At 45.6% G+C, this 22,723-nt stretch overlaps 1 protein-coding gene across 4 annotated transcripts in view; it reads left to right on the top strand.

The window, feature by feature from the left end:
* SPATA13 (spermatogenesis associated 13) overlaps positions 1-22,723 on the top strand; it is a 126,747-nt gene that overhangs the window by 82,861 nt on the left and 21,163 nt on the right. For all 4 annotated transcript variants that reach the window (XM_030200313.1, XM_030200314.1, XM_030200316.1 and 1 more), the window contains 3 exons: positions 8,473-8,664; positions 12,354-12,533; positions 13,760-13,992. In XM_030200313.1, coding sequence (XP_030056173.1) covers positions 8,473-8,664; positions 12,354-12,533; positions 13,760-13,992 — 605 coding nt within the window. The remainder of the gene's footprint in view (positions 1-8,472; positions 8,665-12,353; positions 12,534-13,759; positions 13,993-22,723) is intronic.

Here is a 22,723-nt window from a genome sequence, read left to right as displayed (position 1 = left end):
TTTTTATTTGAAAATGGCCTTAAAAGAAAGATGCACAGAGCACAAAATTGTCTAAAATAGGGCGATTTTTCAACCAAAAACATAGACGTTTTTCTGGTTCAAAAATGACCATGTTTGGCACTGGATTTAAAATCGAATTTGGACATAGTATTGAAAATGTCCCTCCACGTGACTCCCATTGTTGTTTTGGGCACAGCTCCTTCTGGTAGTCCTTGACAAATAGTACAAAGCATCACTCTGCTCTGTTTAAATTTTGAGGTCTGATTGCAGTTCTTAGTGGTACATGAGGATGTTTTATATGAAGAACAGGCAACCTTCTGTTACGCTATATCATAAACTTTTATTTAACTCAAAAATTAAAATCACATTTTTCCATAACAAAAAACCCCCTAATGATTCTTAAGCGAATGCTACATACCTGTAGAAGGTATTCTCCGAGGACAGCAGGCTGATTGTTCTCACTGATGGGTGACGTCCACGGCAGCCCCTCCAATCGGAAACTTCACTAGCAAAGTCCTTTGCTAGTCCTCGCACGCCCGCGCGCACCGCGCATGCGCGGCCGTCTTCCCGCCCGAAACCGGCTCGAGCCGGCCAGTCCAGTATGTAGCAAGACAATACTCTTAAGGGAAGACACAACTCCAAAGGGGAGGCGGGCGGGTTTGTGAGAACAATCAGCCTGCTGTCCTCGGAGAATACCTTCTACAGGTATGTAGCATTCGCTTTCTCCGAGGACAAGCAGGCTGCTTGTTCTCACTGATGGGGTATCCCTAGCCCCCAGGCTCACTCAAAACAACAACCATGGTCAATTGGGCCTCGCAACGGCGAGGACATAACAGAGATTGACCTAAAAAAATTTACCAACTAACTGAGAGTGTAGCCTGGAACAGAACAAACAGGGCCCTCGGGGGGTGGAGTTGGATCCTAAAGCCCAAACAGGTTCTGAAGAACTGACTGCCCGAACCGACTGTCGCGTCGGGTATCCTGCTGCAGGCAGTAATGGGATGTGAATGTGTGGACAGAAGCCCACGTCGCAGCTTTGCAAATTTCTTCAATGGAGGCTGACTTCAAGTGGGCTACCGACGCAGCCATGGCTCTAACATTATGAGCCGTGACATGACCCTCAAGAGCCAGCCCCGCCTGGGCGTAAGTGAAGGAAATGCAATCTGCTAGCCAATTGGATATGGTGCGTTTCCCTACAGCCACTCCCCTCCTATTGGGATCAAAAGAAACAAACAATTGGGCGGACTGTCTGTGGGGCTGTGTCCGCTCCAAGTAGAAGGCCAATGCTCTCTTGCAGTCCAATGTGTGCAGCTGACGTTCAGCAGGGCAGGAATGAGGACGGGGAAAGAATGTTGGCAAGACAATTGACTGGTTCAGATGGAACTCCGACACGACCTTTGGCAAGAACTTAGGGTGAGTGCGGAGGACTACTCTGTTATGATGAAATTTGGTGTAAGGGGCCTGGGCTACCAGGGCCTGAAGCTCACTGACTCTACGAGCTGAAGTAACTGCCACCAAGAAAATGACCTTCCAGGTCAAGTACTTCGGATGGCAGGAATTCAGTGGCTCAAACGGAGGTTTCATCAGCTGGGTGAGAACGACATTGAGATCCCATGACACTGTAGGAGGCTTGACAGGGGGCTTTGACAAAAGCAAACCTCTCATGAAGCGAACAACTAAAGGCTGTCCTGAGATCGGCTTACCTTCCACATGGTAATGGTATGCACTGATTGCACTAAGATGAACTCTTACAGAGTTGGTCTTGAGACCAGACTCAGACAAGTGCAGAAGGTATTCAAGCAGGGTCTGTGTAGGACAAGAGCGAGGATCTAGGGCCTTGCTGTCACACCAGACGGCAAACTTCCGCCAATGAAAGAAGTAACTTCTCTTAGTGGAGTCTTTCCTGGAAGCAAGCAATATGCGGGAGACACCCTCTGGCAGACCCAAAGAGGCAAAATCTACGCCCTCAACATCCAGGCCGTGAGAGCCAGAGACTGGAGGTTGGGATGCAGAAGAGCCCCTTCGTCCTGCGTGATGAGGGTCGGAAAACACTCCAATCTCCACGGTTCTTCGGAGGATAACTCCAGAAGAAGAGGGAACCAGATCTGACGCGGCCAAAAGGGAGCAATCAGGATCATGGTGCCTCGGTCTTGCTTGAGTTTCAACAAAGTCTTCCCCACCAGGGGAATGGGAGGATAAGCATACAGCAGACCCTCCCCCCAGTCCAGGAGGAAGGCATCCGATGCCAGTCTGCCGTGGGCCTGAAGCCTGGAACAGAACTGAGGGACTTTGTGGTTCACTCGAGATGCGAAGAGATCCACCAAGGGGGTGCCCCACGCTTGGAAGATCTGGCGCACCACTTTGGAATTGAGCGACCACTCGTGAGGTTGCATAATCCTGCTCAGTCTGTCGGCCAGACTGTTGTTTACGCCTGCCAGATATGTGGCTTGGAGCACCATGCCGTTCCGGCGAGCCCAGGTCCACATGCTGACGGCTTCCTGACACAGGGGGCGAGATCCGGTGCCCCCCTGCTTGTTCACATAATACATGGCAACCTGGTTGTCTGTCTGAATTTGGATAATTTGGTGGGACAGCCGATCTCTGAAAGCCTTCAGAGCGTTCCAGATCGCTCGTAACTCCAGAAGATTGATCTGTAGATCGCGTTCTTGGAGGGACCAGCTTCCTTGGGTGTGAAGCCCATCGACATGAGCTCCCCATCCCAGGAGAGACGCATCCGTGGTCAGCACTTTTTGTGGCTGAGGAATTTGGAAGGGACGTCCCAGAGTCAAATTGGTCCAAATCGTCCACCAATACAGGGATTCGAGAAAACTCGTGGACAGGTGGATCACGTCCTCTAGTCCCCCAGTGGCCTGATACCACTGGGAGGCTAGGGTCCATTGAGCAGATCTCATGTGAAGGCGGGCCATGGGAGTCACATGAACTGTGGAGGCCATGTGGCCCAGCAATCTCAACATCTGCCGAGCTGTGATCTGCTGGGACGCCCGCACCCGGGAGACGAGGGACAACAAGTTGTTGGCTCTCGTCTCTGGGAGATAGGCGCGAGCCGTCCGAGAATCCAGCAGGGCTCCTATGAATTCGAGGTTCTGCACTGGAAGAAGATGGGACTTTGGGTAATTTATCACAAACCCCAGTAGCTCCAGAAGGCGAATAGTCATCTGCATGGACTGCAGGGCTCCTGCCTCGGATGTGTTCTTCACCAGCCAATCGTCGAGATATGGGAACACGTGCACTCCCAGCCTGCGAAGTGCCGCTGCTACCACAGCTAGGCACTTTGTGAACACCCTGGGCGCAGAGGCGAGCCCAAAGGGTAGCACACAGTACTGGAAGTGGCGGGTGCCCAACTGAAATCGCAGATACTGTCTGTGAGCTGGCAGTATCGGGATGTGTGTATAGGCATCCTTCAAGTCCAGAGAGCATAGCCAATCGTTTTGCTGAATCATGGGAAGAAGGGTGCCCAGGGAAAGCATCCTGAACTTTTCTTTTACGAGATATTTGTTCAGGGCCCTTAGGTCTAGGATGGGACGCATCCCCCCTGTTTTCTTTTCCACAAGGAAGTACCTGGAATAGAATCCCAGCCCTTCTTGCCCGGATGGCACGGGCTCGACCGCATTGGCGCTGAGAAGGGCGGAGAGTTCCTCTGCAAGTACCCTCTTGTGCTGGAAGCTGTAAGACTGAGCTCCCGGTGGACAATTTGGAGGGTTTGATGCCAAATTGAGGGTGTATCCTTGCCGGACTATTTGCAGAACCCACTGATCGGAGGTTATGAGAGGCCACCTTTGGTGAAAAGCTTTCAACCTCCCTCCGACTGGCAGGTCGCCCGGCACGGACACTTGGATGTCGGCTATGCTCTGCTGGAGCCAGTCAAAAGCTCGCCCCTTGCTTTTGCTGGGGAGCCGCGGGGCCTTGCTGAGTCGCACGCTGCTGACGAGAGCGAGCGCGCTGGGGCTTAGCCTGGGCCGCAGGCTGTCGGGAAGGAGGATTGTACCTACGCCTGCCAGAAGAGTAGGGAACAGTCTTCCTTCCCCCGAAAAATCGTCTACCTGTAGAGGTAGAAGCTGAAGGCTGCCGGCGGGCGAATTTGTCGAATGCGGTGTCCCGCTGGTGGAGAGACTCTACCACCTGTTCGACTTTTTCGCCAAAAATGTTGTCCGCACGGCAAGGCGAGTCCGCAATCCGCTGCTGGATTCTATTCTCCAGGTCGGCGGCGCGCAGCCATGAGAGCCTGCGCATCACCACACCTTGAGCAGCGGCCCTGGACGCAACATCAAAAGTGTCATAAACTCCTCTGGCCAGGAATTTTCTGCACGCCTTCAGCTGCCTGACCACCTCCTGAAAAGGCTTGGCTTGCTCAGGGGGAAGAGCATCAACCAAGCCCGCCAACTGCCGCACATTGTTCCGCATGTGCATGCTCGTGTAGAGCTGGTAAGACTGGATCTTGGACACGAGCATAGAGGAATGGTAGGCCTTCCTCCCAAAGGAGTCTAAGGTTCTAGCGTCCTTGCCCGGGGGCGCCGAAGCATGTTCCCTAGAACTCTTAGCCTTCTTTAGGGCCAAATCCACAACTCCAGAGTCGTGAGGCAACTGAGTGCGCATCAGCTCTGGGTCCCCATGGATCCGGTACTGGGACTCGATCTTCTTGGGGATGTGGGGATTACTTAATGGCTTGGTCCAGTTCGCAAGCAATGTCTTTTTCAGGACATGGTGCAAGGGAACAGTGGACGCTTCCTTAGGTGGAGAAGGATAGTCCAGGAGCTCAAACATTTCAGCCCTGGGCTCGTCCTCCACAACCACCGGGAAGGGGATGGCCGTAGACATCTCCCGGACAAAGGAAGCAAAAGACAGACTCTCGGGAGGAGAAAGCTGTCTTTCAGGAGAGGGAGTGGGATCAGAAGGAAGACCCTCCGACTCCTCGTCAGAGAAATATCGAGGATCTTCCTCTTCCTCCCACGAGGCCTCACCCTCGGTGTCAGACACAAGTTCACGAACCTGTGTCTGCAACCTCGCCCTGCTCGACTCAGTGGAGCCACGTCCACGATGGGGGCGTCGAGAGGTAGACTCCCTCGCCCGCATCGGCGAAGCTCCCTCCGCCGACGTAGTCGGGGAGCCTTCCTGGGAGGTGGCCGCGGTCGGTACCGCACGCGGTACCGACGTCGGGGACCTCAACCTGGGCGATGGACCAGCCGGCGCCACGCTCGACGGTACCGGAGGCGCAAGCACCGCCGGTACCGGAGGGGTAGGGCGCAACAGCTCTCCCAGAATCTCTGGGAGAACGGCCCGGAGGCTCTCGTTTAGAGCGGCTGTAGAGAAAGGCTGTGAGGTCGATGCAGGCGTCGACGTCAGTACCTGTTCCGGGCGTGGAGGCTGTACCGGGCTGTCCAGAGCGGAGCGCATCGACACCTCCTGAACAGAGGGTGAGCGGTCCTCTTGGTGCCGATGCCTGCTGGGTGCCGAATCCCTCGGCGACCCAGAGCTCTCGGTGCCGACATGGGGAGGAGACCGGTGTCGATGCTTCTTCGATTTCTTCCGAAGCATGTCACCGGAGCTCCCCGGCACCGACGAGGAGGACGTCGAATCCATCCGTCGCTTCCTCGGGGCCGAGACTGAAGAAGGTCGATCTCGGGGGGGCTGTACCGCAGGAGCTCTCAGGGTAGGAGGAGACCCACCCGAGGGCTCACCGCCACCAGCAGGGGAATGGACAGCCCTCACCTGCACTCCACCCGATGCACCACCGTCCGACGACATCAGCAGACGAGGTCCTGGTACCACCGACGTCGATGCAGCTATCCGATGTCTCGGCGCCGATGCAGAGGCCCGATGCCTCGATGCACTCGATGCAGGGGCGGCCGAGGAAGATGGTCTGGACGCTGACGACGTCGATGCACTCGAAGATCCCGGTGCCGATGCCGACGAAGAGCCCGAGAACAACACGTTCCACTGGGCTAGTCTCGCTACCTGAGTCCGCCTTTGAAGAAGGGAACACAGACTACAGTTCTGAGGGCGGTGCTCGGCCCCCAGACACTGAAGACACGACGAGTGTCGATCAGTGAGCGAGATAACCCGGGCGCACTGGGTGCACTTCTTGAAGCCGCTGGAAGGCTTCGATGTCATGGGCGGAAAAATCACGCCGGCGAAATCAAAAGCCGAAATGGCGAAATTTGAAGCACCAAAATTTAGAGGGAGAAAAATTCTCGACCGAGGCCGAAAAGAGGCCTACCCCGACGACGAAAGAAAACTTACCGGGGCAAAAAGCTGGAAGTACGGGGAGGATTGACACGAAACCCAGCGGAGGGTTTCCGGAGCACTTCCCGACTTAGGCAAAGCTTTCCCGAAGGAAAAAACACGCTCAAAAATAATTTGGACGCGCGAGGTCGACTTTCCGGGGCTCGACACGGCGAAAACACGACCGTACCGAGTGCGGACAAAAGAAGACTGGCCGGCTCGAGCCGGTTTCGGGCGGGAAGACGGCCGCGCATGCGCGGTGCGCGCGGGCGCGCGAGGACTAGCAAAGGACTTTGCTAGTGAAGTTTCCGATTGGAGGGGCTGCCGTGGACGTCACCCATCAATGAGAACAAGCAGCCTGCTTGTCCTCGGAGAATAGTTATTATCTTCTTTGCAGCTTATCTCCATTTGTACTTTTTTTTTTTTTTTTATATATTTATTTATAAACCTTTTGAGATACATAATATTCAAAACAGAATAATATTACAGATTTGCAAATTTTCTTCCAATATCAAATATTAAATAAGGCAAATTGACTATATACCCATCGTCCACAATAATTAAGAAATGATCCAAGATTCATAGAAAATCAAACTCAAAAATTCAAATAAAGCAAGAGCCGCGCTAGACTCCATAGATTCACTCCTAAGTGCTATACAGTGTTCATTCGGGTCTAAACTTTCACAATTATACTCTCTTTACTTTTCAAAAACACATCCAACTGATTAGGTTCAAAAAATTGATATTGTTTAGTGTGGTACAAAATCCTACACACACAAGGAAATTTCAAAAGAAAATTGACCCCCAGGGCTATTGCCCTTGGGCGCAAAGCAAGAAATAATTTACGACGTTTTTGAGTTTCCCTGGACAAATCCGGGAAAACTCTTATTTTTGAACCTAAAAATAAAGAATTTAAGTGTCTTAAGGATAACCTAAGTACTGCATCTCGGTCCAACTCTAGTGCAAAAGTCACTAACAAAGTAGTCCTTTGCGTGACCACCTCCAAAGAAGATTCCAGAAACTCCGTTAAATTCAATGCATTCTGAGGGTCTAGGTTTCCTGGGACTTGCCCAGCAATCTGAATATAATATGCCCTTGTAATTGGTGGCAGTGAGTTTTCGGTCATTCCCAGAATGTCAGTAAGATATTTCTTAACCATCTGTACAGGAGAAAAAATAGGCGATTTTGGAAAGTTAATCATACGAAGGTTAAGTCTTTTGGATTGATTTTCCAGATATTCCATGCGTCTGAGAGCAAAATTCCTTTCTTTAATTAGTGTTTGATCCACAAGTTGCATTTGTTCAACTTTTTGAGAAAGAATTTTTACTTCAGTTGCATGAGAGTCATTAATTTGAAATTGTTTGAGAGCAAACTGTGCCAAAACTTTGATAGTTTCATTATTCTTTGAAATACCTGATTGTAAGGCAAAGAGAGTTGTGGAGTTCAGTTCCCAAAGTGACTCTAAGGTCACTACAGCTGGTTTCTCAAACTGCCCTACATTAAATTCCAGGGGAGCCGCTTGAACTACTTGTTCCAGGATACTCACTGTTGCAGAGTCCACAACAGTCGCTGTTTTCTGCTCTGGAATCACTGGTTGTTCAGGAGATGGCCTCTGTGCTGCCGTCGAGTTCCCTCCCTGCTCGCTCCCTTCACCACTTTGGGCTGAGGCTGCAGGACTCGGCTGGAAGCGCTCACTTCCTGGTTGAGGGGGCGCTGCACGAAAGACAGGGCTTAAGGAAGCCCCGTCGACACTGTCGGTTAGCGCCGAAGCGCTAGCACCAGCAACAGGGGTGGAAGTCGATGGAGTTCCGGGCGTTATTCCGAAGCGCTCGAGAGTCGGCTGGGAGAGCGGGGGCTTTGCGCCAGGGTCTGAGGGAAAGTCCCTGACTTTCCCACGTCGCTTGCCCATCGCAACAACGGGCAAGGTAACTCCCTCCAGCTCTACTCTGATGCCGCTAGAGACGCGTCCGTAGCGCAAGTTCAAACCGTCGCCATCTTGGATCTCCATTTGTACTTTTTGCATCAATACATTCTAAGTTCTGTAGCCTAACTTTTATCAGATTGAAGTGTGTCACACAGTTTGGGTAGCTATTCAGCATTTTTGCTTTGATTTTATTACTGAAAATATGCTTAGTTAAAGCCACTTGTAAAATATGAAATAAATAAAATAAACTTGTACTCCTTTTTATATATTGGCTCATTGATATGCTTTTACTAAAAATTTGCATGTAGTTACGAGTAAATCAAGAAGATGGGACAGAGAATTCCAGTAGCAGTAGCATCCAAGGTGAAGACCAGGATGCTGAAGTTTGTAAATATCGCCATAAAAGCACTGAGAACAAGGACCAGATGAGAACAAATGTTATCCAGGAAATAATGAACACTGAACGTGTCTATATCAAACATCTCAAGGACATCTGTGAGGTACAGTTTCAGATCTTATGTCATTTATCACATCTGATTTCAATAAATGGTTGTTTGTAAATTTACCAAAAGGGTTAATGTGTTCAGGGACAATTGGACTTTTGAACTTGCAAGGGTGAAAAGCCATAGTCTTAGTTTTGAAAATAAGCAGTTTGAATAGTTTTTTTTGATAGATAATCTTACATGCAACAGAATTTAAGCTATTATTTTAATACATGGGGCCTTATTTTACATAGAACATAGAGACCAGAATTGACATGTAAATGGTAACAATTCCATGTGTAGCTACCCCATTTTAGAAATCTACATGTGTAATTGCCGCAAGTTAAGTCATGAGGCCATAGTTTTAATTTGTTGAACTACATAGGATTAAGGAGAACAACTTTCTTAATTCCTCGTATAAAACCCTGACTGAAATGAGTGCTTTTTTTTAAACCTGTGCATGTGTTCAAGCTGGTATGAGCTTTCCCCATACATGCAGGGCCACTCTTAGCAATTGCGAGGCCCTGTGCAGACCAGTTCGGTGGGGTCCCCTGGCTCCTTGCCTAGCCATGCCCCCTCCTAGCCCAGCCCCCTTTCGATAAGATGTTTGTTTTTTTATTTATGTACACTGCTGGGGAGGGGGGGGGGGCTGAGCCTATGGGGCTCTGTGCTCTCCCCTTTGAGCCTCAGGGTGCCCTGCACTGCCCCTTCCCCCCCCTCCACCCGAGCCTCAGGGTGCCCTCACCAAACTTACCTTAGCACACCTTGGTAGTCTAGTGGCCTCTTCAGGGCAAGAAATAACCCCACTCTTTCCTGCTCACTGCAGCTGCTCTGTTCGCTGCCACTGCTACTTCAAAATGGCTGCCGAGACTTCAAGCAGCGGCCTCGCAAGACTTCCGCTTGAAGTCTTGGCAGCCATTTTTGAAGAATACAGCAGCAGGCAGGAAAGAGTGGGGTTCTTTTCTGCCCTGAAGAGGCTACTAGACCACCAGGGTGCATTGTGTTAAGGTAGGCTTAGGGAGGGCCCCTGCCTAAGACTGGCCCTGTATACATGTGTATTCTCTTTGTACAATGGAGAATACACATGTAAATTTTAGCCCTGCCCAAACCAGGACCACCGAGAGACACAGCTGGGCCCAGGGCAAGACTGCTCCCCCCTCCCACACACACTCACACCCAAACACACACACTCGCACCGCCCCCCATATTTGGGCCGCCCGCTCCCTTACCTTCTGTGTCTGACTGCACCTGTGTGCCAGGTCCCAGATGATTGCATTAACGTGATATCTCGAGTCACCTGGATTATCGCATTAATGCAATCATCCGGTTTGCGGCCAGCACACAGGAGCAGGAGAGGGACAGACTCAGAAGAAGCTTGCCGGTGCCGGGACCACCCCTTGGAGGCCGAGCCCTGTGAATTTTGCCCCCCCCGCTCCCCCTCTCGTTGGCCCTGGCCCAAAACATAACCCTCTGAAATTGCTGTACAGTGTGGATCTCCATGTGTGAATAGCAGCTTTCTAAATTCAGTATTTGCATGTATATCTGATGTACACAAGGAAATGATGCTATTTATACATGGATATCTGATGTACACAAGGAAATGATGCTATTTATACATGGATATGTTTCTAAAATAATGGCTTTTGAAGTCAGCAGTCATTCGTCTTCAGAAGTCAAATTTGGATTGGATTGAAAAATGACAAAATACTGTAGTGGGACTGACCAGACGGATGAACAAACTGTCGACACTGGTCGTGTTTCCGCGTGAGTGCCTTCCTTCATCAGGAGTCCACAAATACTAGAAGAGAAAACAGAAATATGCACTACTTACATACATAAGAAATACATTGTGGTGGAATTGCAGACTGCTTATCAAACATTTATATACATAAATAAAAATAAAAACTGCGTAAGCATGCGCACTAAATTCACAATATCAGGTAGACCTAAAGCAAATATAAAATGTGTACCCAAATAACAAGATATGCATATAAAAGATATCCTATATAATAAAACACACCTCCAACATTCTGAAGCTGACTGCATGGCTGAGGCATTCCTGCTCTCTGTATCCGTCTCCTGAATTGACATCACGTACTTCCGGGTTCGTCACAAGCAGAAGTGACCAACCACACAAGGTTTCTCTTCTTCAGAATGTTGGCGGTGCATTCTGTTAAATAGGATTGGTCAGTTCCTTGAAGCACAGCCAGAGCTCAGCATCCTGCACAGTAACGCTCAGACACCAGAGAGAGAGAGGGGGGCCTGACACCAGAGAGGGGGGGAGGTATCTCTGTCACACACACACTCTCTCACACACTCTCTCTCTCTCTCACAGTCAATGTCTTTCTCTCTCTCACTCTCACACACTCTATGTCTCACACTGTATCACATTCACTGTGTCACACAGTCACTCACACACTCTCTTGGTCTCATACACTCAGTCTCACAGAGAGTCTGTGTCTCACACACACTCTCTCTCTCGCACACACTGAATCTGTGTGAAACACACTCTCTCTCTCTCTCACACTGTGTCTCACACTCTCATTCTCACACACACACTCTCTCTCTCACAGACACACTCGCACCCAGACTCACTCTCTCTCACACACACACAGTCGTACATTCACTCTCTCTCTCACACACAGTCACTCTCACATACACTCTCTCAAACATACACACTCCGAGGAAAACCTTGCTAGCGCCCGTTTCATTTGTGTCAGAAACGGGCCTTTTTTACTAGTTCATATATAAACTACATACACAAAAATGCAGGTGAAGTATGGTGAATTAAAAACTTTTAAAAAGACTATATCTATTCGTCATCTGAAAACTACACTCATGCCAAAACACAGCCCATGCCAAGTCCGTTGCCATTTAGCCATCCTTTGTGTATTGTTTTATAATTAAAGACATTTTGTGGCAGATCACCCGATTCATTTGATCATTCCCACTGTGGTTGTTTTCTGCCTTGGTGTTTTGTTTGAAACTTTTTTTTTTTTGTTCTTTCTTCTTTTGTGTCAAATGCTGTAGTTGCCATATGAAAGTCATTTGCAAAGGGAATTTCTGGTCCAAGTCCTGTTTCCAGAGGAAGGTGTCTACTTAACAAAACTATTCCTACAGCTGACACTGTGGAGAAATGCCAAACATTAAATCTGCTTGAAAACTGGCATGCCATCTAGGACAGAGCTGAGCACATTGATGAGGCAGTCTGGGAAACACTGTCCAAAGCCATATAAATGGAGTTTTCCTCTTTCCTTGCTGTTGAGCTGCAAGGAAAGAGGAGACCTCCATTTATATGGCTTTGGACAGTGTTTCTCAGACTATTCATAAATATAAATGTGCATTTCTGCACAGAAGTTTTTATCTCTGGAATTAGGAGCAGTTGGAAAGCCAAGTTTGACATTCTGCTGCTATCTGTTGGTATCTGGCTCTTTGACAATCCTACCAGCAGCTCAGGGCTTGAAATAAGAATTATGGCTCAGGTTTCCAAATCTACAAGCTTCTGTACCAGTGCTTTGAAATCTTTCCCTGTTAGCAAGTATGTATCTGTCCCAGCTTTTTGTGACTAGGGCCTTTAAACAGAAAGACCTTAGAAAGCTGGGTTTAGAAACTAGTGAGATCTTATTTTAGACAAAACATATTTTTTAGATCCACTCTAAGACCTTCTTAAGCAAAGCAAGCAGATGTTTTCTTTCTTTTCTTTTCAGGGCTATATACGACAGTGTCGAAAACACACTGGAATGTTCACCGAGGCTCAGTTAAATACCATTTTTGGGAACATTGAAGATATTTACAAATTCCAAAGAAAGTTTTTGAAAGATCTTGAAAAACAATACAACAAAGAAGAACCTCATCTGAGTGAAATAGGAACCTGCTTTCTTCAACATGTATGTCAGCTAATGCTGCCTCAGATAGTGCAGGAGACTTAGGGGCTGGTTGTGGGCTGATGTGAATTAGTAGCATTCAATGGGGCCTCTGGCAAATGAGGCAAATTAATTTATGTTCAGTGTGCATCAGTGCTTTCCACTGGTTAGTGAGTCACCTTAGAGCAGTAGTTTTTAGTGCCTCTTCTGAAGGCACGTCTCGCCAGTCAGGTGTTTGGGATTGCCACATGAGAGAAATTTGCATACAGTGGATCTCAATATATGCAAATGTATCTCAAGTTTTTGTTGAAGGCCTGAAAATCCAACTGATATGCCTGAAGGAGAGGGTTGAAAAGCACTGCATTAGAGTGATATAAACTAATGGAGCTCTGTTTTCTCAAGAATTATTTCGTTTTGAGGTCAGAGCCCAGATAGCAGATACAAGCAGCTAGTTTACTTTTTTAAGGGCCCTTTTACTGAGCTGAATTAGGTGCCTAATGCAAGCCTAACAATGCTTAAAATGGCGTACCACAAGATACGCTCAGGCATTCTGTGGAAACTCCCAAATTAGCACACGCTAATCCGGGTACTAAAAAATACTTGCATTTTGGTGTGGGGGGGGGAAGAAGAGTGGTAACAGTTTGTGCATCCACATTAGAGTGCTCTAACTAGTTAGTGCAGGATTATCATGTGAACCCTTAGTGCTTACAAAATGGGTGGCAGTAAGTGCTCATTTGGTATTTTTAATGGCCACATGCTAATGGCAACATTGGCACATGACCATTAATACAAAAAAAAAAAAAAAAAAAAAGGAAATTGGCCATTTTATAGCTGCTCTAAAAATGGCCTCAGCATGCAGGGAAAGCCCATGCAAGGGTGAGCTAAGGTCACTTTTTACCATAGTTTAATAAAAGAACTTCTTACGTATCTTCTTTGAAATGTTAACAAGTCCAAGCATGACATGTCTTGGTGGACTGAACTGTTCTGCTAGGGGCTAAGATAAATGGGTTTTATTTCTGTTTGGATTTTCTTCCCTGCCAGATTACCATAACAGTTGTAAGTTTGTGACACATTAGCCTCAGGGGTGTCAACATATTTTTATTGGTTATTGCATGATAAAGAGTTCAAAGGGGACAGCAAGCTAAAAATATGATGTATCATAAAATAACAATATGTTCTGAATTTATTGCATGGTAGAAATTATCTAAACTTTCTTTAACTTGCACTGCCACTGTTGGTTTATGTTACAGCAAGAAGATTTTGCAATTTACTCAGAGTACTGCAACAATCACCCTAGTGCGTGTATTGAGCTCTCCAACCTGATAAAACATGGCAAATACCGACACTTTTTTGAGGCCTGTCGGCTGCTTCAGCAGATGATTGACATTGCCATAGATGGCTTTCTCTTGACACCGGTTCAAAAGATCTGCAAATACCCTCTGCAGCTTGCAGAATTGCTGAAATATACCACTCAAGAACATAGGTGAGGAGACTGGAATCACCACTCTTTTTTTTCATCAGACACTCTCTGAGAAATGTCTTTTTAGTTATTAAACATGGAATAAGAATGAGTGTGGCAAGGAGTTGCTGTATTATTCCTGGTACATGTGGAAGACTGTCATAAGTAGCAGGCATGGCACAGAAGCAGCCCCATTGCACAGCGATGCAGGCATCCAGCCATAGTGGCATTTGATTCTGTTTTATGTTTTGTTGTTGTCTAAAGCTGTTTATCAGATATTATAGTACTGTTCTTCCATCCAAACCTTATTCAGAATGCTTTTTGAAATATACTGAAGACTGTTTTTTGTGTAACTTTGAGGCCAGGGGTTTCCCTTGTTCTGAACTGCTGAACTGTGCACTGGAGTATACAATAGAGCCACTGTTAAGTCTCTTTCTCAGGGCAGCAGGAGGATCCCCTTTATTATTTCAGCCAGAAACTAGAAGAGACTTTTCCTTCCTTTTGCAGAACTAGCATTGTCCCTTTTGTGTTTGAATCTTTGTACTACAGTCTTACTTGGTGAGGGGAAAAATTAGAAAAAACAGTAAGAACTGGGAAGGCTCTTAATGTACGATCTGCAAGAAGAATTAGAACAGTACATGGGCTGTTTTGTAATATAATATATAGCTTTATTTCTTTGCAGAACTAGAAACATAATCAGGAAGCTAAGGGGGGAAGGTTCTAAGCTGTGTTAAAATGCTGCACTTTACCGAGGTCTAGTTTACCATGGTTAGTGACTCCAATGGTAAAGGAATAATGCAACTTACAATCAACTTCTCAGTCTCTTATTCTACTCCCCAAGAATATCTCTTAAAGGTGCTGGTGCATTATAATAGAAGGCCAGTCTCGGTTTCCTCTTTATTGGTTCCGTGCAAACATTAGCAAACCACAAATAAAATATACATCACCATTTTAGAACCAAGTTTTAAGATCCATAAAACAAACTGTACAAAACCCAAAATAACTCCCCCAATATCTCTCCCCCCAACAACCGATGGCTCTGCATAAACCCATTTTGATACAATGATAAATTAGGCATATAGGAAGTGGCTTCTGGCCACTGGCACCAGTGCAATCCAAAAAAGTTCCCAGATTTGAGCACAGTGCTTGCCTGCTGTAGAGGCCATGTCTGTAAACACTTGACATTCTAAAGAAGCTTGTTGAATCATCCTGGATCTCCACTGTGACAGCGTAGGCGAGTCATAGGATAACCATTGTTGCAATATGCATAAGTACATAAGTATTGCCATACTGGGACAGACCAAAGGTCCATCAAGCCCCCAACATCCTGTTTCCAACAGTGGCCAATCCAGGTCACAAATACCTGGCAAGATCCCAAAAAAGTACAAAACATTTTATACTGCTTATCCCAGAAATAGCGGATTTTCCCCAAGTCCAATTTAATAATGGTCTATGGACTTTTCCTGTAGGAAGCCGTCCAAACATTTTTTAAACTCTGCTAAGCTAACTGCCTTTACCACATTCTCTGGCAACGAATTCCAGAGTTTAATTACACATTGGGTGAAGAAACATTTTCTCCAATTTGTTTTAAATTTACTATTTTGTAGCTTCATCGCATGCCTCCTAGTCCTAGTATTTTTGGAAAGTGTAAACAGATGCTTCACATCTACCCGTTCAACTCCACCCATTATTTTATAGACCTCTATCATATTTCCCCTCAGTCTCCTTTTCTCCAAGCTGAAGAGCCCTAGCTGCTTCAGCTTGGCCAATCAATATAGCCCGCTTTAAAAAAAGCAACATAACTAGTAAGTCACCTTTTAAGTCCCACCTCCACCCCCCTGTTGGCCCTTTTGCCCCCCCCCCCCTTTCAAAGACCCCCCCCTCCCATGCCTACCTGAAGCAATCACTGGTGATCTAGGGGTAAGATATGCCATTTTCATCCTGTGCTGGCAGAAACAAGAGCAACTGGGGATTACTCCTATTCCATACCCCTAGACCACCAATGTTTGTTTCAGCTAGGCCTGGGGAGAAGGGAGGGTCTTTTTAGAGGGGTCTGGGGGAGAGTCAGTGGGGGGAGGGCAGGGCACCCTCTGCTGTATCGTCAGGAGCATGGGGAGCTGGGGATATGTCTGGTGAGAGTTTACGCTGGGGAGGAGAAGGGACCTCAGACTGGTCTTCTCTTGTAATATATCAGCCTCTTTAAGAGAGGCTCATTGGGAGCACCTGGTCACGTTTTAGCAGCCAGATGCTACTGAGCAGGAAAAACATACTTGTGTTATTCGATGTACATAATAGTGAGATGTTTTGCATGTGTTGCTTCTCATTCTTATGTATCCTGCAGCAACTTAAACTGACATGTATTATCTCTATATATAAAAGGCACCACCAACGTTCTAAATGAAGCCTCCAGCCGAAAGTGTGAAGGGGGAGAGATATCCGGTTTCCCCATGAGTGTCTGCCCCGCCCTCGCTCTCTCTGTAACACAAACAGTGAAGGAAAACACAGCAAAGCACGAAATCAAATCGCTCTCTCTGTAACAGTGAAGGACTCGGGGGAGGGGAGAGAGGGCAGAAGCCCTCACTATCTCTGTAACACAAACACAGCACAGCAAGAAACTTAACACTGAAGGAGTTGACTCAGAGAGGGGAGGGGACAGACAGCACAGGGGAAGGGAGAGAGGGCAGAGGGCAGGGACACACACACTCCCACATGCACACAGAAGAAAACCTTGCTAGCCCCCGTTTCATTTGCATCAGAAACGGGGATTTTTTACTAGTAGTAATATAATGCACAATATTGCCATTTATCCCCCAAATTCTGTAAAAGTTGCTAAAAATGGCATACGCAAATTTGGGCATGTGCACAATTTAATTGAATAATGATCTAATTAGTGCCAATAATTGTCTTGTTAACTGATTATTGGCACTAATTAGATTTAATTGAAATATACATGTATAAATTTAGGCATGCATTCAAAAAGGGGCGTGGAAATGGGAGGGTCATGGGCGGATTTTTTTTTTTGTTACATTTATACCCCACGCTTTCCCACTCATGGCAGGCTCAATGTGGCTTACATGGGGCAATGGAGGGTTAAGTGACTTGCCCAGAGTCACAAGGAGCTGCCTGTGCCTGAAGTGGGAATCGAACTCAGTTCCTCAGTTCCCCAGGACCAAGGTCCACCACCCTAACCACTAGGCCACTCCTCCTAGTGATATTCCTAATATTTACACACGTTGCTATAGAATGAGAGGGATACATGCCTGATTTAGTCAGTTGGTGCAAATGGCCATTCTTAAAAAGTTATTAAACAACACAATGTCCGCCAGTGAAGACCAAAACATGTGACTTCTCAAAAAATGGGGAAAATGTCTCATACACTCCTGTGGCAACACTCTCACTTTTCAGGTGCATACAGTGCAAAAGTAATCATAGACATAAAAACCCCTTTGATACTTTTTGTTGTTTTTTAAATATGCAAAAAAAGTGTATAAAAATATATGTAATTAAATTCTTCGCTTTTGAACGCCCAATCTGACAGCAAGAATTCAAATCACTTATCTTAGCCTGCTCTGCAGTTCAGTTGAAGGGTGGTACTTCCTTGCTTCCAGAAAAACTGTCATGCAGTCCCAACGGTCCCATTTCGCTCTGTTTCTTCAGGGAACCACATTGCCATACTAGAAACACACACAAGGGCAAAATGTGCATCATGTCAAAAAACAAAAAAAACATAATTTTAAATCAAACAAAAGTCACTACAAAAAAGTGTCTAGCATCCAAATGCTGGAGGGTTAACTTCCCATCGCCTTCAGGTTAGCAAACATCAGAGCAAACTGAACGGTTGGTTATAACCAGACCCTGTCCAGTCACAGTTTGCCACCAGTTCGCAGCTGATTCACACACAGCCAATAACTTTCAAGAAAATTAATTAATAAACAATCCTGCTGCAAAAATCCTGAGAATAAAACCCTGAAAGAAATCCTGAAATAAATCCTAAAGGAAAGGACAAGTTAAAAGAATACAGTCCAATGAGTTTAACCCAGTGGGTTCCAACAACTGTAAACGATGAATCCAGTGTTGTTGTGCTTGTAGTAACCTCTCCCCCCCCCCCTACTCTCCTCCTCTATATGGTCCATGACACTGTCAATCACCCAGCACTTAAACATATATATATATATTTTTTTTAGTTACATTTGTACCCCGCGCTTTCCCACTCATGGCAGGCTCAATGTGGCTTACATGGGGCAATGGAGGGTTAAGTGACTTGCCCAGAGTCACAAGGAGCTGTGCCTGAAGTGGGAATTGAACTCAGTTCCTCAGTTCCCCAGGACCAGAGTCCACCACCCTAACCACTAGGCCACTCCTCCACTGTTGAACCCATGCTGTCGTTCTCTGCAATGGGATACCAGTGGGGCTCCAATCTTCAAGTTGAAAATGCAGGACTTGTGCTCACTCAAACGTGTACTCAATCGTCTTTCCTTATTTCCTATGTACAATCTCCTACAAGGGCACTGGAGAATACATGGTCCGATTTGCAAGTAGTGCGCTGTCTCAACTTGTAGGATCTTCCATCCACAGGATTGACAAATTCCTTGCATGCAACCATTAAATTACAAAACGAGCATGCCCCACTCATAAAGTTAGCTATTGTTCCAGGGCATAAGTGCTGTTCTATAAACTTCGCCTAGTTTTAAGCAAGGTTTAAGGAATAGTGCTTTTATCAGCGCCAATTTTTTTTGGCACCATGTATAGAATTCACCCCTTAATGCATGTTAAGAGGCAAATAGTGTGAGCTGTTCCCTTACCTCACATTAGAAATTAGCCCCCTAAATGATGACCATTATCAATATTCGTCTTTTCTTGCAATGGCTATAATTTTATGGGGGTTTTCTTTTGCATAAGTATATTACTACTTTGGAAAATTCTGTATGTTTACTGTTTCCTTTTGTAGCATAGTACCCACTACTTGGACTGCTGTGGCATCTCACTTGCCACCTTGAGTTTGCCCTGAACCCTGAGCGAGACTCCTTGCTGGCCTCTGGAAGACAAGGGCATTTAATACTCAAGAACAATTTTATTAACTCAAAATGTTTGTCTATTTCCAACATTCTAGTTCCCCTGCATTCTTCAACCTCCATACCGCTCTCATCTCTATGTAGGCTCCAGTCCGAGCTTTTGCCAAAAAGACAAACTCTGACTTTAAGCAGTTAAATCAGTATACACTCTAAAACAGCCCAGTTCACAATCAGTGGCAGGTTTTCCTCCCAACACAAAGACAAAACAGAAAATCCTCTCTCTCTCTCCCTCTCTCAAGCCCTTTCCTCCTTCCTTCCCAGGAGAAGGCTGAATTGACAATTGATGCTATCCACCTCCCACCAGCTTTTGGATTGTATTTAGTGTTCAGCATATCAAAAGTAAAACAAAATAATGTTACATTCTTCCCAAGCCTTCACTATATGTAGTTCAGTGTACTCTCTCTTCACTTCCATGTCCCAAATCTGGTTTCTCATATCTTGTTTTTTCCCATGCTTTCCTCAGCTATTGGCTTTGTTTCAGTACAAGACTGGTTCATATAAAAAGTAGGTGAAGTTTGAAATTATGTAAAAATTATCTTTGAAGAACAATTATGTGCATTATTCAAGGATTCACAAAATGGACTGTTTTTAATAATTATATTTTCCAGGAAATACAAGAACATAAGAGTTGCCTTACTGGGTCAGACCAAGGATCCATCTGCTTTTACAACTTGTTCCAGTAATGAGTTCCAGTACTTAACTATACATTGAATTTAAAAAAACAAAAACATTTTCTCCTGTTTGTTTTAAATGTGCTGCTGTGTAACTTCATGGAATGCCCCCCTAGTTTTTGGTAAACAATTGATTTGTGTTTACCCATTCAGAATTTTATAAACCTTTGTCATATCTCCCCTCAGCCACTTCTCAGCCTTAATCTCTTTAGCCTTTCCTCATATAAGAGTTGTTTCATGCCTTAATCATTTTGGTTGCCTTTCTTTGTACTTTTTCCAGTTCCACTACATCCTTTTTGAGATGCAGTGACCAGAACTGCAGACAGTACTCAAGATGCAGTCTCACCATAGAGCAATACAGAGGCATTATGATATTCTCTGTTGTATTGTCTATTCCTTTCCTAATAATTCCTAACATTCTGTTTGCTCTTTTGGCTGACGCTGCACACTGAGCAGAAGATTTCAGTGTATTGGCCCAATGACCCCCTAAATCCTTTTCCTTGGTGGTGACTCCTAATGTGGACTCTAGCATCATATGACTATAATTTGGGTTTTTCTTTCCAATGTGTATCAGTTTGCACTTGTCCACATTAAATTTCATCTTCCATTTGGATTCCCTGTCTTCTAGCCTCTCAGGATTCTCTTGCAATTTCTCACAGTCCACATGCAATTCCACATCTTTGACTAGTTTCATGTCATTTGCAATCACCTACCTCACTTGTCATTCCCATTTCCAGATCATTTGCAACTATGTTAAAAAGCTCCAGTGTCTGTATAGCTACCTGAGGCATTCCACTGTTCACCTCCCTAATTGAGAGAATTGGCCATTTAACTCTACCCCTACTCTTTGTTTTCTATCTTTTAACCAGTTTCCAAACCACAGCAGAATGTTGCCTTCTGTCCCATGGCTTTTTAATTTTCTCATGAACCTCACAGGAGGGACATTGTCAAAAGCTTTCTGAAAATTCAGATACCTTACACGAAGCAGCTCACATTTATCCAAATGTTTATTTATGTCTTCAAAAAATATATCTTCAGTTTCATTTTTTAGTTCTTTCAGTACCCTGGGGTATATACCATCCAGTCCAGGTGATTTGCTACTCTTTAATTTATCGATTTGGCTTATTACGTTTTCCAGGTTCACCAAGATTTATTTCAGTTCTTCCATATCATCACCCTTAAACATCAGTTCTGGCACAGGTAACTTCTTTACATCCTCCTTAGTAAAGACCAAAGCAAAGAATTCATTTAGTCTCTCCAGTGTGACCTTGTCCTCCTTGAATGCACCTTTAATTACATGATGAACTAACAGTCCAGCTGACTCCTGCACAGGCTTTCTGCTTCTAATGTACCTGAAAAATTTCTTGTTCTGAGTTTTTGCCTCTACAGCAAGCTTCTTTTAAAATTCTTTTCGTAGGCTGCTTTATCAGTGGTTCGCATCTAACTTGGTGATGCTTACACTGCTTCCTGTTTTCTTCATTTGGATCCTTTTTCAAGTTTTGAAAGATATTGTTTTGGCTCTAATAATCTCCTTCACTTCTTCTTTTAACCATGCTAGCTGTCCCTTTTAACCATGCCAGCTGTCATTTCACCTTCTTCCCACCTTTTTAGATATGGGAAATACAACTGGTCCATGCCTGATTAAACTCTTTAGCTTTGCAGCTGCTTCTTTTAGCCTTTTTTAAAAACCATTTTCCTTATTGGAAACCATGGCAGTTTATTTTTCTTTGTTTATAAAGGCTGGCAAAAGCTGTCATAAAATATATGTGAAGTCCCATTTTACATAGAATGCTGAGATTGGAATTCAGATGGCCAGGTCATGACATGCCTGGTTGCAGCAGTATTTTACAAAAGGCTCTGCTGAATGCAGGACATGCACAAGTGCATGCATTTCTGTTGGCATTGCACAGCAGGAGCAGCCATTTCATAAAAATACACATGGAAGAAATGAGCAGCATGAACCTGACAGCTTCCATGTGGCTCTTGAGCTGATGTAAAATGCAATGTGGAAATTTATTTCACACGTGGAAGTGCTTCTAAAACAACCCCCATGGTGTCTTATTTTTGGTAGAATATTTCATGATATGATATAGCTTTTCAATTAGTTGTTTTCAGGGTTGAGTTCAGAGCTACATTTTTTGTTTAGTACAAACTATACTCATCTGGAATTTCTGCATTTGATTGAGCTTTGAAGAATTTTTTCATAAGTGAGAGACAGCAAAGTTTGAGAAGTGATCCAGAGCATTTCCTGGTTTGCCTGCAGTGTGTCAGATGTGCAAATCCATGAAGCTGTTTGGAAAAACTGACTGCAAATAGAGACAAATCTTTCCATTACATAGCTTCCCACTATTCCAGAACCTATGGGATAGTTGTGTCCATCAACCAGCAGGTGGAGATAGAAAACTGAGCTGAGACATATCTCTCTTGGCATCCAGTCCAGCTCTTCGGTATTTTCTGTCTCCAGCGGGTGGATGGACACTTTTCAGCCTCTGGTTCTGAGTGCTTTTCTCATGGTCCAGTTGGTCAACTGGCACCCAAAATCGAAGAGTACTTATCTCAAATTAATATCTTCAGCAGGGGAAAAGTGCCAACACGTGTTTCGCCTTAGCTTTCTCAAGGCTTCCCCTTCATTTAAGTGTGATGATGTCTCAACCTGCTTGTTTATATTAACCAAAATGGCTGTCGAGACTTCCTGAGGTAGTCTCACGGGTCTTGGCAGTCATTTTTAAAACACAGCGGTGCCAGGCAGAGGCAGAATAGCAGCAGGCAGGAAAGAGTGGGATTCTTTCCTGCCCCCGCAGAGGCTACTAGACCACCAGTGCCTTTCAAGGTAGGACCGCTGGGGAGGGCTGTAGTGTGCAGCGGTGGCAGGGAACCGAGCAGAGCCTCTTGGCCCTTGGGCACTGCCTGGTTGCCTGAATGGTCAGTCCACTTCCGGTGCAATGGACTGTAAACCAAGGAAACTGGGTTGAAATCCCATTTTAACTTTTTTTTTTTTTTTTTTTTGTAGTT

Source organism: Microcaecilia unicolor, chromosome 4, assembly GCF_901765095.1.
Source record: "Microcaecilia unicolor chromosome 4, aMicUni1.1, whole genome shotgun sequence".
Lineage (NCBI taxonomy): Eukaryota > Metazoa > Chordata > Amphibia > Gymnophiona > Siphonopidae > Microcaecilia > Microcaecilia unicolor.
Note: the sequence above shows the minus strand (reverse complement) of the source record. Positions and strands in the feature narration are given on the sequence as shown.